Source organism: Panthera uncia, chromosome B4, assembly GCF_023721935.1.
Source record: "Panthera uncia isolate 11264 chromosome B4, Puncia_PCG_1.0, whole genome shotgun sequence".
NCBI classification, from domain to species: domain Eukaryota; kingdom Metazoa; phylum Chordata; class Mammalia; order Carnivora; family Felidae; genus Panthera; species Panthera uncia.
In genome coordinates this window covers 129766445-129779144 of record NC_064809.1, presented here as the reverse complement: position 1 = coordinate 129779144, position 12700 = coordinate 129766445, and the positions used below count along the sequence as shown (strand labels likewise).

At 39.2% G+C, this 12700-nt stretch overlaps 1 protein-coding gene across 4 annotated transcripts in view; it reads left to right on the top strand.

The window, feature by feature from the left end:
* The window catches only part of ENTHD1 (ENTH domain containing 1), a 115936-nt gene that overhangs the window by 1655 nt on the left and 101581 nt on the right, over positions 1-12700 (top strand). For 2 of the 4 annotated variants that reach the window (XM_049627558.1, XM_049627556.1), the window contains exon 2: positions 3294-3791. In XM_049627558.1, coding sequence (XP_049483515.1) covers positions 3389-3791 — 403 coding nt within the window. In that variant the 5' untranslated portion in view covers positions 3294-3388. Of the gene's footprint in view, positions 1-508; positions 631-3293; positions 3792-12700 lie in introns of those variants that run through there. The other 2 variants (XM_049627557.1, XM_049627559.1) reach the window with 2 other exon arrangements.

Genomic DNA, 12700 nt, shown 5'->3' with positions numbered 1-12700 from the left:
AGGCACTGCATTACCCTTCAAAAGTCTGAGAAAAAACCTTGGGTTTGAATTCCATAACGTCCCTTGATAGCTTACAGGATTTCCTGTTGTGATCAAGGTAAAGTTGGGGGAGGAAACAGCGTTTGCCAAAGCATTGTGGAAGTGGGTAACTCTAAAAAGAGAACCAAGAGACCTCATCCCGTTGTTTATTTTGGAATTATTTAAGGAAAAAAGCCCCTTAACCAGACACTGGTTTTTGCATGTTGGGATCATGTTTTAGATTTCTTATGTCATCCACAAAGCAATACAAATGGTAGATACTCAAGAAATACTTACTGATTAATTTGAAAAGATTTGCTCCACACTCTAGGATTTTACTTGACAGTTACAGGACTGTAATATATTTTTCGAAATATCGTGTTCATAATCCAAAACTGCGGAGCCAATGCAGGTTTATCCCAAAGCAGAGTCACTCAGTCATTTGGGCATTCACTCAACACCTGTTTCTCGAGTATCTACTATGTTCTAGGTACCTGTTGGGCAATAGGATTATACTGCCTTGTAAATAAGATGGTCATGGTCCCTGCCGTCACGGAGCTTCTAGTCTGGTGGTGAAGAAAGCAAATGACAAATGCACAAGTACAGATCGTGGTAAGTGCCATGAAGGAAATAAACCTGGTGCAGAAAGAGTATCTGGGAAGATCTAAGTAGTTAGTGTGCTTGCTGAAGGCCTCCCGGAGGAGGTGACCCAGCTTTGTGACATAGAGTATCTTACTTCCCTCCGTTTCTAAGTATTCTAGGGGTTAGGGTAGCCAGACAGCCAAAATTCAGGTGTGCAAATTTACCCTCTCAGGCATCACTTCTGTCTCAGATGTCATGTCACCGTAATTACTATCTCAAGTCTCTGATGGTGTGAGTGAACTGAACATATGCATGTAGTCCGGTGTCTAAAACACATAAAACCAACATACAATTTACAACTAACACCAGCTGAACTTGTTAATCTGAAAAGAAACCAATAGCAGAATGGTGTCTTACATATTCTCTGGTCGTGTCATAAAGTACTAATGCATTAGTAAAATGATAGTAATTCACCTAGCCAGACTTTTTTCTTCGGGGTTTTACTAATGGTTGGGATTGTATTTAATTTCAGTATAATGTCAAGCACCTCCATTTTAAACTGCCCTATTGGATTGAAGCCAATTATTTAGATATTTTCCTGGGGCAGAAAATTTATTTAAGAAAGCATTTTTCAAATGCAATTTAGAGAATATAGGAAAACCTAAAAAATTAGGATTTTCTTCCTCCAAAATATAGATAGGTAGCTAGACAAAAAAAAAAAAAAGGAAAAACGAGCGTGTTTGATGACTGTTGTTCATCAGCAGGTTATGATTCTAACAGGTTTGTTTTTTTTTTTTAATAGACTTGTGAGGAAACAGATCAATATTTGTTGCTCTAAGCCAGTGTCACAGTGCATCTCTGCATTGACTGAGCTTTGGTAGAAGGGAAAAAAGGACAATAGAAAAAGAAAGCCCTCATGGTTGAAAATTTTAATAGCTTATTGAAACACATTATAAATCTGGTTTTTGCTGCAGGAATGAGTCAGATAAAAATGCCTGTGTTTGAAGTGCAAACAAGAGAGAAAATCAGAAAATTGTAAAAACACACAACTTATTGTTTTCTTCCTAGGGTTGATGATGGTCAATTAAATGTTAATATAAGAGAAATGTTAATTAAACTGATACATTTTCTATCTTGCGTATTTGAGGATGTGTTGTACTTTTACCAAAAAAAAAAAAAAAAAGTTGATTATCCCCTTCTCTTATTTTTTGAAAAAGAAGGGATAACTCATTTAGTTTGCTTCTGAAAATTTATGTCTTCCTTAAATACACACACAGAAATTGATCAAACCTGAGCTGGGAGTTGTGAAGGTCAAGGAAGAAAAACAACACTGAAAACAAGACAAATTTGTTATGGATTCTAATGTTTTTCTTTTGTGTGTGTGCCGTTTCTCTAGTAAAATCTGATTATAGATCGTTGAGGCTTCACTGGCTCTGGATGCTTGTCAGGGCTCAAAATCAATTTAGTGCATGATCTCGGTGGCCATCGGTGGTGAATCACCAGGGAAAATGCAAACCAACTGACCCACCTTAATGCAAAGCAATGACAAAGGAGGAAGGGAATGGTTTCATGTGAGCTGTGAATTGATCAGAAGCATCATTTAAGGTTTTGGGGCTGCAGATCTCAAAACCTTAAAACCATTTAAGGTTTTAGCGTGTTTTGTGTCAACCTCAGTGGGCACGCTTTGTGCGCCCTTGTTCTGGGATCTCACAGATCCCACTGATAATCACTCCACGTTTTAGGGAAGTTGTTACCCCATTTGAATTACACTATTGACATTGTTTAGTCCTAAACACATACTTCCTTTACTGAAGCCCAGTAAAGAAAGTAATTTAACCTTTTCCTTGACCTTATTAACCTTACACATGGGTCGAGGGTACCCTGAATTAGATGTGGAGTCTGCTGAGGTGCAGCTCCTTGCGTTAATGGTCCACAACCCTCCCTACTTTCAGATTAACAAGAAAGCAGAACATATTTAGATCTGATTCTAGTGACTTGTAGTTCTAAGAAGAATACAACCACGGGGTCACTTGATGACGCTAAGACTCAGTCGTTAACCATCTTAATTACCTTTGGGACACACTATTTTATACAAGACAAGTCTTAAGCATGAGATGTCAGAGCACAAGTTCCATTTTCTTTGTTTTTAATGTTTATTTATTTATTTTTGAGAGAGAGAGCGAGCGAGCAGGGAACAGGCAGAGAGAGAGGGAGACACAGAATCCGAAGCAGGCTCCAGGCTCTGAGCTGTCAGCACAGAGCCCCACGCGGGGCTCGAACCCGTGAACCGTGAGATCACAACCTGAGCCGAAGCCAGATGCCTCACCGACTGAGCCACCCAGATGCCCCCCCCAAGTTCCATTCTCTGAAACTGACTTGCCCACTGTCCATGTCATGCTTTAAGATAATTTTATTTCTGGCCAAAGAGGTTGAGTGATTGAGTGAAAATTTTCTGCAGAAACGTTTAGGACTAAAAAACACCACCTGTATTTCTTCACATAATATGGGCCAAGCCCTCATGAGAGATTTTCCCATACAGCTCCTAGGAGAATTTTATATAGTGCCCTCAATTCTGGCTCCTGTAAGTGAGGGGCTGATTTCTAAGTAAAACTACATTTCTCACACTGACTTGGTCTTCTGTAGACTTCTCAGAAAAGCTTTCACTTACCTATTTTTTGTGCTTTGCTTTGCAGGAAATTGATGCCTCGTCAAAATGGAGATTAATCATTTGTGTTTGGGAGCAGCCGAACTGGGGGCCAATTACCTCTCAATTTTATAAACCAATTATATGAACTCCTTTTCCGTTGCTCCCACCCCCATCCCACCTTCAAACTTCTTACCGATGGCATTCAGGAGGCAAGTGAAAAACTTCATGAAGAATTACTCAGATGCCGAAATAAAAGTCAGGGAAGCAACTTCCAATGACCCTTGGGGTCCTTCTAGTTCTCTCATGTTAGATATCAGTGACCTGACTTTCAACACAATTTCTCTGTCAGAGATTATGAATATGCTATGGCAGAGACTCGGTGACCATGGGAAGAGCTGGCGTCATGTGTACAAATCCCTTACGCTCATGGATTATCTCATCAAGAATGGATCAAAGAAAGTTATCCAGCATTGCAGAGAGGGGTTCTGTAAACTTCAGACACTAAAAGATTTTCAACACATAGATGAAGCTGGAAAAGACCAAGGTAAAAGCAATGTCTGTGGTGTGCCACTAAAGATTAGACGTTTGGGAAGGGATCGTTTTGAACCAGGAGCTGGGGGAGTTATTCTCAAATGTATTAGCTCCCTTTCTCTGGGACAGTTACAGTTTCCAGAAGACTTCGTGTTGACTCTTCAGTGCCTTAGAGAGCAATTTTCTTTCAAAGGAATGTGTAAAACTAACACACGTAAGGTTCCCGATAAAACGATAGCTCGTAGAAGATGAACAAAGTGAATAAAACAGGAAGCATGGCAGCTTGGTGTAATAAGGTCACCGTAATTCACAATTATAACTGGACTGGAATTTAGTCATAAATGTAAGGAAGCGTTTCCACAGACTCCAGAATCCTCAAAGACTATCTAGATGGAAGTATAGGAATACAAAAATTTAGGTCATAAAATAATTTTGTCGGGGGTGGAGGAGGAGGTGAAGTATGGAACAGTTATGGGGAATACCAAACTGAGATGACTTGGAAACGTCTGGTATTCTGTAATGCTAAAAAAACCAAGCATTTCCTCCCCATCTAATGTAAAATTATAATTAGCATTTAAAGTGAATAGTCTTATGAATCATGAGAAAAGGATACAATTCAGTGCAGTCTTTGTGTGAAGCATACATTTTTAGAATAGACCTTTTTTAAGAGCAGCTTGAGATTTAGAGAAAAGATTTACAGATTTACACAGAAAGTACAGAGTTCCCACATACCCTTCGCCATCCGCACACACTGCCTCTCCAGTTAACATCTCGCATTAGTGTGGTACGTTTGTAACAATTGACTAATAACCAGTATTAACACGTTCGCTAAAGTCCTTTGTTGACCTTAGGGTTCACTCTTGCTATTCTGTGGGTTTTGAAAAACGCACGTCGTGTACCTACCGCTCCAGTATCATAATAGTTTCACTGCCTTGAAAATGTCCTGTGTTCTACCTGTTCCTCCTTTCTCCCCTGCCTGGGACCCTTGGTAGCCACTGATCTTTTTATTGTCTTTATAGTTTTGCCTTTTCCAGAATATTATGTAATTGGAATCATATACGATGTAGCTTTTTCAGACTCCTTTCTTTACTTGACAGTCTGCATTTAAGATTCTCCCATGTCCTTTTTATAGCCTGAGAGCTCGTTTCTTTTTCTTTTTTTCTTCGCATTTTAAAAATCAGCTTTATTGCAATATAATTCACATGTCAGACAATTCACCCATCTAAAGTCTACAATCCTATGGTTTTAGGTATATTGTTAACTTTAAAAAATTGGGATAAAATGTAAATAACCAAATTTGTCATTTTAAGCATGCAATTCCGTGACATTAATTACATTCACAGTGTGGCACAACCATTGCCACTGTCTACTTCCAAAACTTTCATCACCCCAGGCAGAAACTCCATTAACTGTGGGGCACTTGAGTGGCTCAGTTGGTTGAGCGTCTGACTCTTGGTTTTGGCTCAGGTCGTGATCTCACAGTTTGTGAATTCAAGCCCTGTGCTGGGCTCCATGCTGACAGTGTGGAACCTGCTTGGAAGTCCCTCTCTCTCTTTCTCTCTCTCTCTCTCTCTCTCTCTCTCTCTCCCTCCCTCCCTCCCGTGCTCACTTTCTCTTTCAACATAAATAAGTAAACTTAAAAAAAAAAAAAAAAGCACCTCCATAATCATTGGGCAATAAAGCTCTCCTGCTAATCTCTAATCTACCTTCTATCTCTATAAATTCACCTCTTCGGGGTACCTCGTGGAAGTGAATCATATAGTATTTGCCCTTTTGTTTTTGGCTTATTTCACATACTTGATGTGAACTTCATTCTTTTTGTAGCTGAATAACTTTCCATTGTATAAACATACCACATTTTGTTTACTCATCTGATGGTGGATTCTTGGGTTGTTTTCACATTTTGGCTATTGTGAATTGGGCTGCAATGACAAAAGCCTACAAGTGTCAGTTTGAGCCTCTGCTTTCGGTTCCGTTGGGTGTATGCTTAGGAGTGGAGTTGCTGGGTCGTATGGCAATTCAATGTTCAGCTTTTTGAGGAACCAGTAACTGGTTTTCCTTAGCAGCCGCGCCATTTTACATTTTTACCAGCAATGTAAGAGGGTTCCTGTTTTTCCATATCCTTGACAACACTTGTTCTTGTCCATCTTTTTGATTAGAGCCATCCTACTGGATGTGAAAAGAGTATCTCGCTGCGGTTTCAATTTACATTTCCCTAAAGACTAATGATGCTGAGCATCTTTCTATGCCCTTGTTGGCCATTTATATATCTTCTTTGAAGAAATGGCTGTACAAATCCTTTGTCCATTTTTAATTGTTGGTTTTTTTTTTTCTTTTTATGTGTTGAGTTTTTTATATTCTGGATACAAGACCTCTATCTTGTGACTTGCAAATATCTTCTCCCATTCTTAGGTTGTCTTTTTTACTTGCTTGATTAAATTTTGATGAAGTCCAGTTTGTCTGTTTTCCTTTGGTGCTTGTGCTTTAAGTGTCATATGTAAGAAATCATTGCTTAATCTAAGGTCATGAAGATTCTCACCTATGTTTTTTTCTAAGAGTTTCAATGTTTTAGCTCTTCCATTTAGATCTTGGATCTAAATTTTTGTGTATGGCGTGAAATAGAGTTCCAGTCTCATTCTTTTGCGTGTAGATATCCAGTTGTCCCACTACTACCTGCTGAAAAGACTATTCCTTCCCCCATTGAATTATACTGGCACCCTTATAAAAATCAGTTGACCATAGATGTAAGGTTTTATTTCTGTACCCTCAATTAAAAAAAAAAAGTTTATTTATTTATTTTGAGAAAGAGAGAGCATGAGCAGGAGAGAGGCAAAGAGAGAGAGAGAGGGAGAGAGAATCCCAAGCAGGCTCTGTGCTGTCAGTGTGGAACCCGACGTGGGGCTCGATCTCATGAACCATGAGATCATGACCTGAGCCAAAACCAAGAGGCAGATGCTTAACTGACTAAGCCACCCAGGCACCTCCTGTTCTCTTAATTCTTTTCTACTGATCTATATGTCTATATGCCAGTGCCACACTATTTTGATTACTGTAGCTATGTAGTAAATTTTGAAATAAAGGCGAGTCCTCCAGCTTTGTTCTTTTTCAATAGTTGTTGTGGCCTTTCTGGGTCCTTTGCATTTCCGTATCAAGTTTAGCATTAGCTTGTTAATTTCTGTAACAAAAAAAAAAAAGCAGCTAGAATTTTTATCAAGATTGCACTTAACCTGTAGATCAATTTTGAGAATATTGCCATCTTAACAAACATCAGTTCCTCCAATCCACAAACACCAGATATCTTCCCTTTAATTTAAGGTCTTCTTTCTTTTTTCAAAAATTTTTTAACGTGTATTCATTTTTGAGAGACAGAGAGAGACAGAGTGCAAGCGGGAGAGGGGCAGAGGGAGAAAGGGAGACGCAGAATCGGAAGCAGGCTCCAGGCTCTGAACTCTCAGCACAGAGCCCGATGCGGGGCTTGAACTCACGGACTGCGAGATCATGATCTGAGCTGAAGTCAGTTGCCCAACCAACTGAGCCACCAGGCGCCCCACACCTTCTTTCATAAATCTTTTGTAGTTTTCAGTGCACAAGTCTTACATTTCTTTCGGTAAATATAGTCATAAGTATTTTATTCTCTTTGGTGCTATTGTAAATGGGATTATTTTCTTCATTCCATTTTTAGATTACTCGTTGCTAATGGATAGAAATACAACCGTTCGAGTTATTTTTGTATATTGCTCTTGTATCCTGCTACTTTGCTCAACTTGTTTATTAGCTGTAATAGTTTTTGGTTTTTTTTTTAAAGATTCCTAAGGATTTCCTGCACGCAATATCATGTCATCTGCACATAGAGATAGTTTTACTTTTCCTTTCCAATGCGGATGCATCTTATTTCTTTTTCTTGCTTAATTGCCCTGGCTAAAACCTCCTGTACAACGTTGAATAGAAATGGTGAGAATCAGTTTCATTCCTGATCTTGAGAGGAAAGCTTTCAGTCTTTCACCATTAAGTATGATGTTAGGTGTGGGTTTTCATAGATGCTTTTTATCATAAGGTTGATGGAGTTGTTTTGTCTTGTTTTGTAATGTTTAGTTTGAGAGCGAGTGCATGCGTGCAGGCAGGGGAGAGCCCAGAGAGAGGGGGATAGAAGCTCTGGGCTGACAGCAGAGAGCCCGAGGCTGAGGCCAAGGCAGGGCTCGAACTCACAAACTGAACCCGTGAGGTCATGACCTGAGCCAATGCTTAACTGACTGAGCCACCCACGTGCCCTGCTGGAGTTCTATTGTTAGTTTGTCGAATGTTTTTATAAGGAAAGGCTGTTGACTTTTGTCAAATGCTTTTTCTGCAGCTACTGAGATGATTATGTGTTTTTTCTCCTTTATTCTGTTGATACGGTGTATTGCATCGATTGATTTCCATATGGGCACCAACCTTGCATTCCTAGTATAAATCCCACTCGGTCATGGTGTGTATCCTCTTTATTTTTGAAGTGTTTACTTAAGGTCCGGTGTGACGTTTAATGATGATATTGGAGAACATCTTCTTGGTTTTTGATCATGCTAGGCTTTTTAATCTCAAAATTGTGAAGTCATCAACTTCTATGGGCATTAAATTAATCACTAAACATTAAAATAAAATACTGATTAAAGTTTTGCATCCCCAAGAATTAAGTTTTAAAAAGGCCTAATATTTTGGATAACAGTGAATGGAATGTAATCATTTTTGTACTTTACAGAGCAGCTATTTTATCACTGTGCTGAGCACTATGATGATTTTTTTATTTTTAAGTGGAAAGAGAGAGGATCAGCCCCTACTCTGAAGAGTTTGTGAGCTGTTTTGAGAGATAAAGTAGATAAGCATGAAATTGTAAGCAAGCTTGTTTATGCATTTATACCTTTTATAAGGTATGGTATATTTGGATATGTTTAAATTCACTATCATAAAGGTTTTTCAGATTTCTTTTTTTTTTTTTTAAATTTTTTTTTCAACGTTTTTTATTTATTTTTGGGACAGAGAGAGACAGAGCATGAACGGGGGAGGGGCAGAGAGAGAGGGAGACACAGAATCGGAAACAGGCTCCGAGCCATCAGCCCAGAGCCTGACGCGGGGCTCGAACTCACGGACCGCGAGATCGTGACCTGGCTGAAGTCGGACGCTTAACCGACTGCGCCACCCAGGCGCCCCAGGTTTTTCAGATTTCTTAACAGCTGAGCTTAAGATCAAAGAAGTAAGCACATGTATACTATTTTGGGCTTTGAAAATATTCTTGATGACTTGGTAGCATGAAAAGAGCAAGAAACATGCAAGTGAGAACTGAATTGTCAACAGAAGCATCGTATATTCATTTGTTGATTATGGAAGCGACAGTGGTTATTGATTGGTAACATTGGCACACAGTATTCTTTAAGTTAATAGATATTAATTAGTGAAAAATAATTCTGTTGGGGGAAAATATTACCTATTTCATCTTTATATTTTACACATTTCTCTTTTTGTATTTGTTTCCTAATGAGTGTAACATACTAGAATAGTAGTTCTTGGCATAATTTATACATAAACATATATATATATACACACACACACACACACACACACACACACACACATACACATATATGTGTGTGTGTGTGTGTGTGTGTGTGTATACAGATACAAATAGATACAGATATAGATGTAAATATATGCATAAAATTTTGTGACTGATAGGGTGTGTGGTCAAAATAATTTGGGAGTCACTGGCTCTTGGGATAAAGTCAGGCCTCTTAGCATGTTCCCAATTGACATTTCTACTCTTATTTCCTTAGTCTTCTAAGCTAACATATTGCATCCAAGCATTCCTAATGTATTATTTGCTTTCACATCTCTGTGCTGATACTTCAGATGTTTCTTCTTCCCTGTACTAGTTGTTTCCTGCTGTCTGTTTGTTGAGTTCCTACTTAGTCATCAGATCCTAGCTCAGGAGGCTTTTCCTCTATATCTCCGACTATGTCTTCTTTTCCTTACTGGGAAGAATTAATTGCTGTGGCGTTTTATTCATAATATCAGTGAGGTGTTTTTTACAGTATATTTTATCCACTTTATATATGTGCATGTGTATATATATTTATCCTTAACTAGATTCTGAAGGTACATGTCATGTGATAATCATCTTTTTACCAGCAGGCCTTGGCACGTACTAGACCTCAGTAGATTTTTATTGAATGGAAGTCATAAAAAAAGCAAAAGACTTGAGATAGGAAACGTGATCCCTGAAAAACTACTCAATAAGAATGATTTTATCGTATCAGAAAAAAGCAGAGAGTGAAGTTTGTATTGAGAAATTAACGGAAAAGAAATTGTAGCGATCCAAGTGATCTGTAGCTGGATCCCACCTGAGATACAGGCTGTCAAGAAGAGGCAAAGAAAAAAAGATAAAAATAGAAGAAATTATAGAAAAAGACTTTTGGGGGGGTTTCCATGATTGGCTTCTACACTTGCCGTTCCCTTTGCCTGAGTGTTCATCCTCAGATACCTGCATCGTTTTCTTACATACTTCAGATCTCCGCTGAGAAAGTCATCTTTTTAGTGAGGCCTCTTATCTACCCTATTTATGAAAAATCAGCCCCATCCCACAATTGCACTGATAGGCCCTAGCCACCTTCTGTTTTAGTTTTCTTCATAGCTTTTCTTATCTGACATAGGGCATGTTTTATTTTATTATTTATTGTCTATTTCTTCCTACTAAAGCATACGTTTTATGAAGGCAGGATTTTTTTTAAATTTTTTAAAATTTATTTTATTTTTGAGAGAGAGAGAGAGAGAGAGAGATAGCAAGGGGAGGAGAGGCAGAGAGAGGGAGAGGGAGACAAAATCCTAAGCAGGCTCCATGCTGTCAGCACAGAGCCCAATGTGGGGCTCGAACTCACTAACTGTGAGATCATGACCTGAGCTGAAATCAAGAGTCAGATGCTTAACCAAACTGAGCCCCCCAGGTGCCCTGAGAGCAGGAATGTTTTATGTCTGCTCTGCCCATGCTCTATTTCCAACATTACAACAGCAGCTATCACACAGCTCATGCCCAGTACTTCATAATAGTATTACAGTAGTCCCCCCCCCCCATTTCTTAATGTTTATTTATTTGTGAGAGAGAGACAGCACACATGGGACGGGCAGAGAGAGGGGGACAGAGCATCTGAAGCAGGCTCTGCGCCGACAGCAGAGAGAGCCCGATGCGGGGCTCGAGCTCACGAACTGCGAGATCATGACCTGAGCTGAAATCGAGAGTTGGGTGCTTAACCAACTGAGCCACCCAGGCGTCCCTACAGGAGTCCCCGCTTTATCTGTGGTTTCAGTTTTCACAGTTTCAGTTACCCGTAGTCAACTATCGTCCGGAAGCAGATGAGCCTCCTTCTGATATGTTGTTCAGAAGGCAGGTAGTAGCCTAGTGCTATGACACAGTGTCTCCATCATTCGCTTCACTTCAGCTCATCACGTAGGTGTTTTATCTCACATCATCACATGGAGAAAAGTGAGTGGAGTACAATAAGGTATTTTGAGAGAGAGAGACCACATTCATGTAATAACTTCCGTTATGGTATAAGAATATGGTACAAGAATACGGTATATTCTTATAATTGGTCTATTTTATTATTAGTTGTTGTTGTTAATCTCTTACTGTGCCTAATTTATAAATTAAGCTTCATCATAGGTATGTGTGTGTAGAAGAAAACACAGGTAGGGTTTGCTAGTATCTGCAGTTTCAGGCATCCACTGGGGGTCTTGGAAAGTATTCAAGTATTCCCGTTGGCTACAGGGGGGAAAAATTGAGAAAACAACTCAGAGAACTTGGGGAACAGGAGAAACTTGTTTTCAAGTAGTTTGTTAACATTTCAAATGACTTTCCCAGTGTTTCTCTTCAACCTCCAGACAGTTTTTCAGATGAAGTAAATTTAAAGCAATGAGTCTAATTGTTAATCTGAAAAAAATTTATAATAAATACATGATTTTTACTGTGTTTCCAGACTTTGGGGGACACTCTGTATTGTATTTATTGTAGTTCTTTTTTTTTTTTTTTTTTTTTTTAGGTTGACAATTGGACACATTGCTTTATTTTTTTTTAAATTTTTTTTTAATGTTTATTTTTGAGACAGAGAGAAAGACAGAGTATGAACGGGGGAGGGGCAGAGAGAGAGGGAGACACAGAATCGGAAGCAGGCTCCACGCTCTGGGCCATCAGCCCAGAGCCCGACTCGGGGCTCGAACTCACGGACCGTGAGATCGTGACCTGAGCTGAAGTCGGACGCTTAACCGACTGAGCCACCCAGGCGCCCCTGGACACATTGCTTTAAATTTAGAGGTACTTTACCTGAAACAGTGTCTAGAATGTATAGAAAAACAGTGAATGTATTAACGTAAAATGTAATTAGCATACTATGTAAAAATAAGTTTTTTTTCTGTATTCCCTAACTTTTTGGACCCCCTATATTAGCAAACAAGTTTATGACATTTAACTATGTGACAAAGACTCTTCTAACCACTTCATATATGTTAACTCATTTAATCTTCATAATAACCCTTTGAGACAGTTGCGGTATTGGCCCCATTTTACTGAGGAGGAAAGTAAGGTAGAAAGAGGTTGAGTAGCCAGTTCACACAGCTAGTTAGTGGCAGAGCCAAGATTATAAGCTCGATGTTTTGGCTCCAGAATCCACGTTCTTACCTACTACAATACATTGTTGAATGACTGACGGACTGAATGAGTGACCTTCTACTCCACCCTGTCAACCTGTGTCGTGTCTCCAGACTTGATCGTGCATTTAACTAGTTACACGTGGCAAGGTGGGACACACAGGAAGGACCTGAGACCTAAACTAGTTCTGCTCATTAATCTGGGACAGGAACTGAAAAGTTTATCCTTTTTTGCATCTGTTTAAGTTGTTTTAG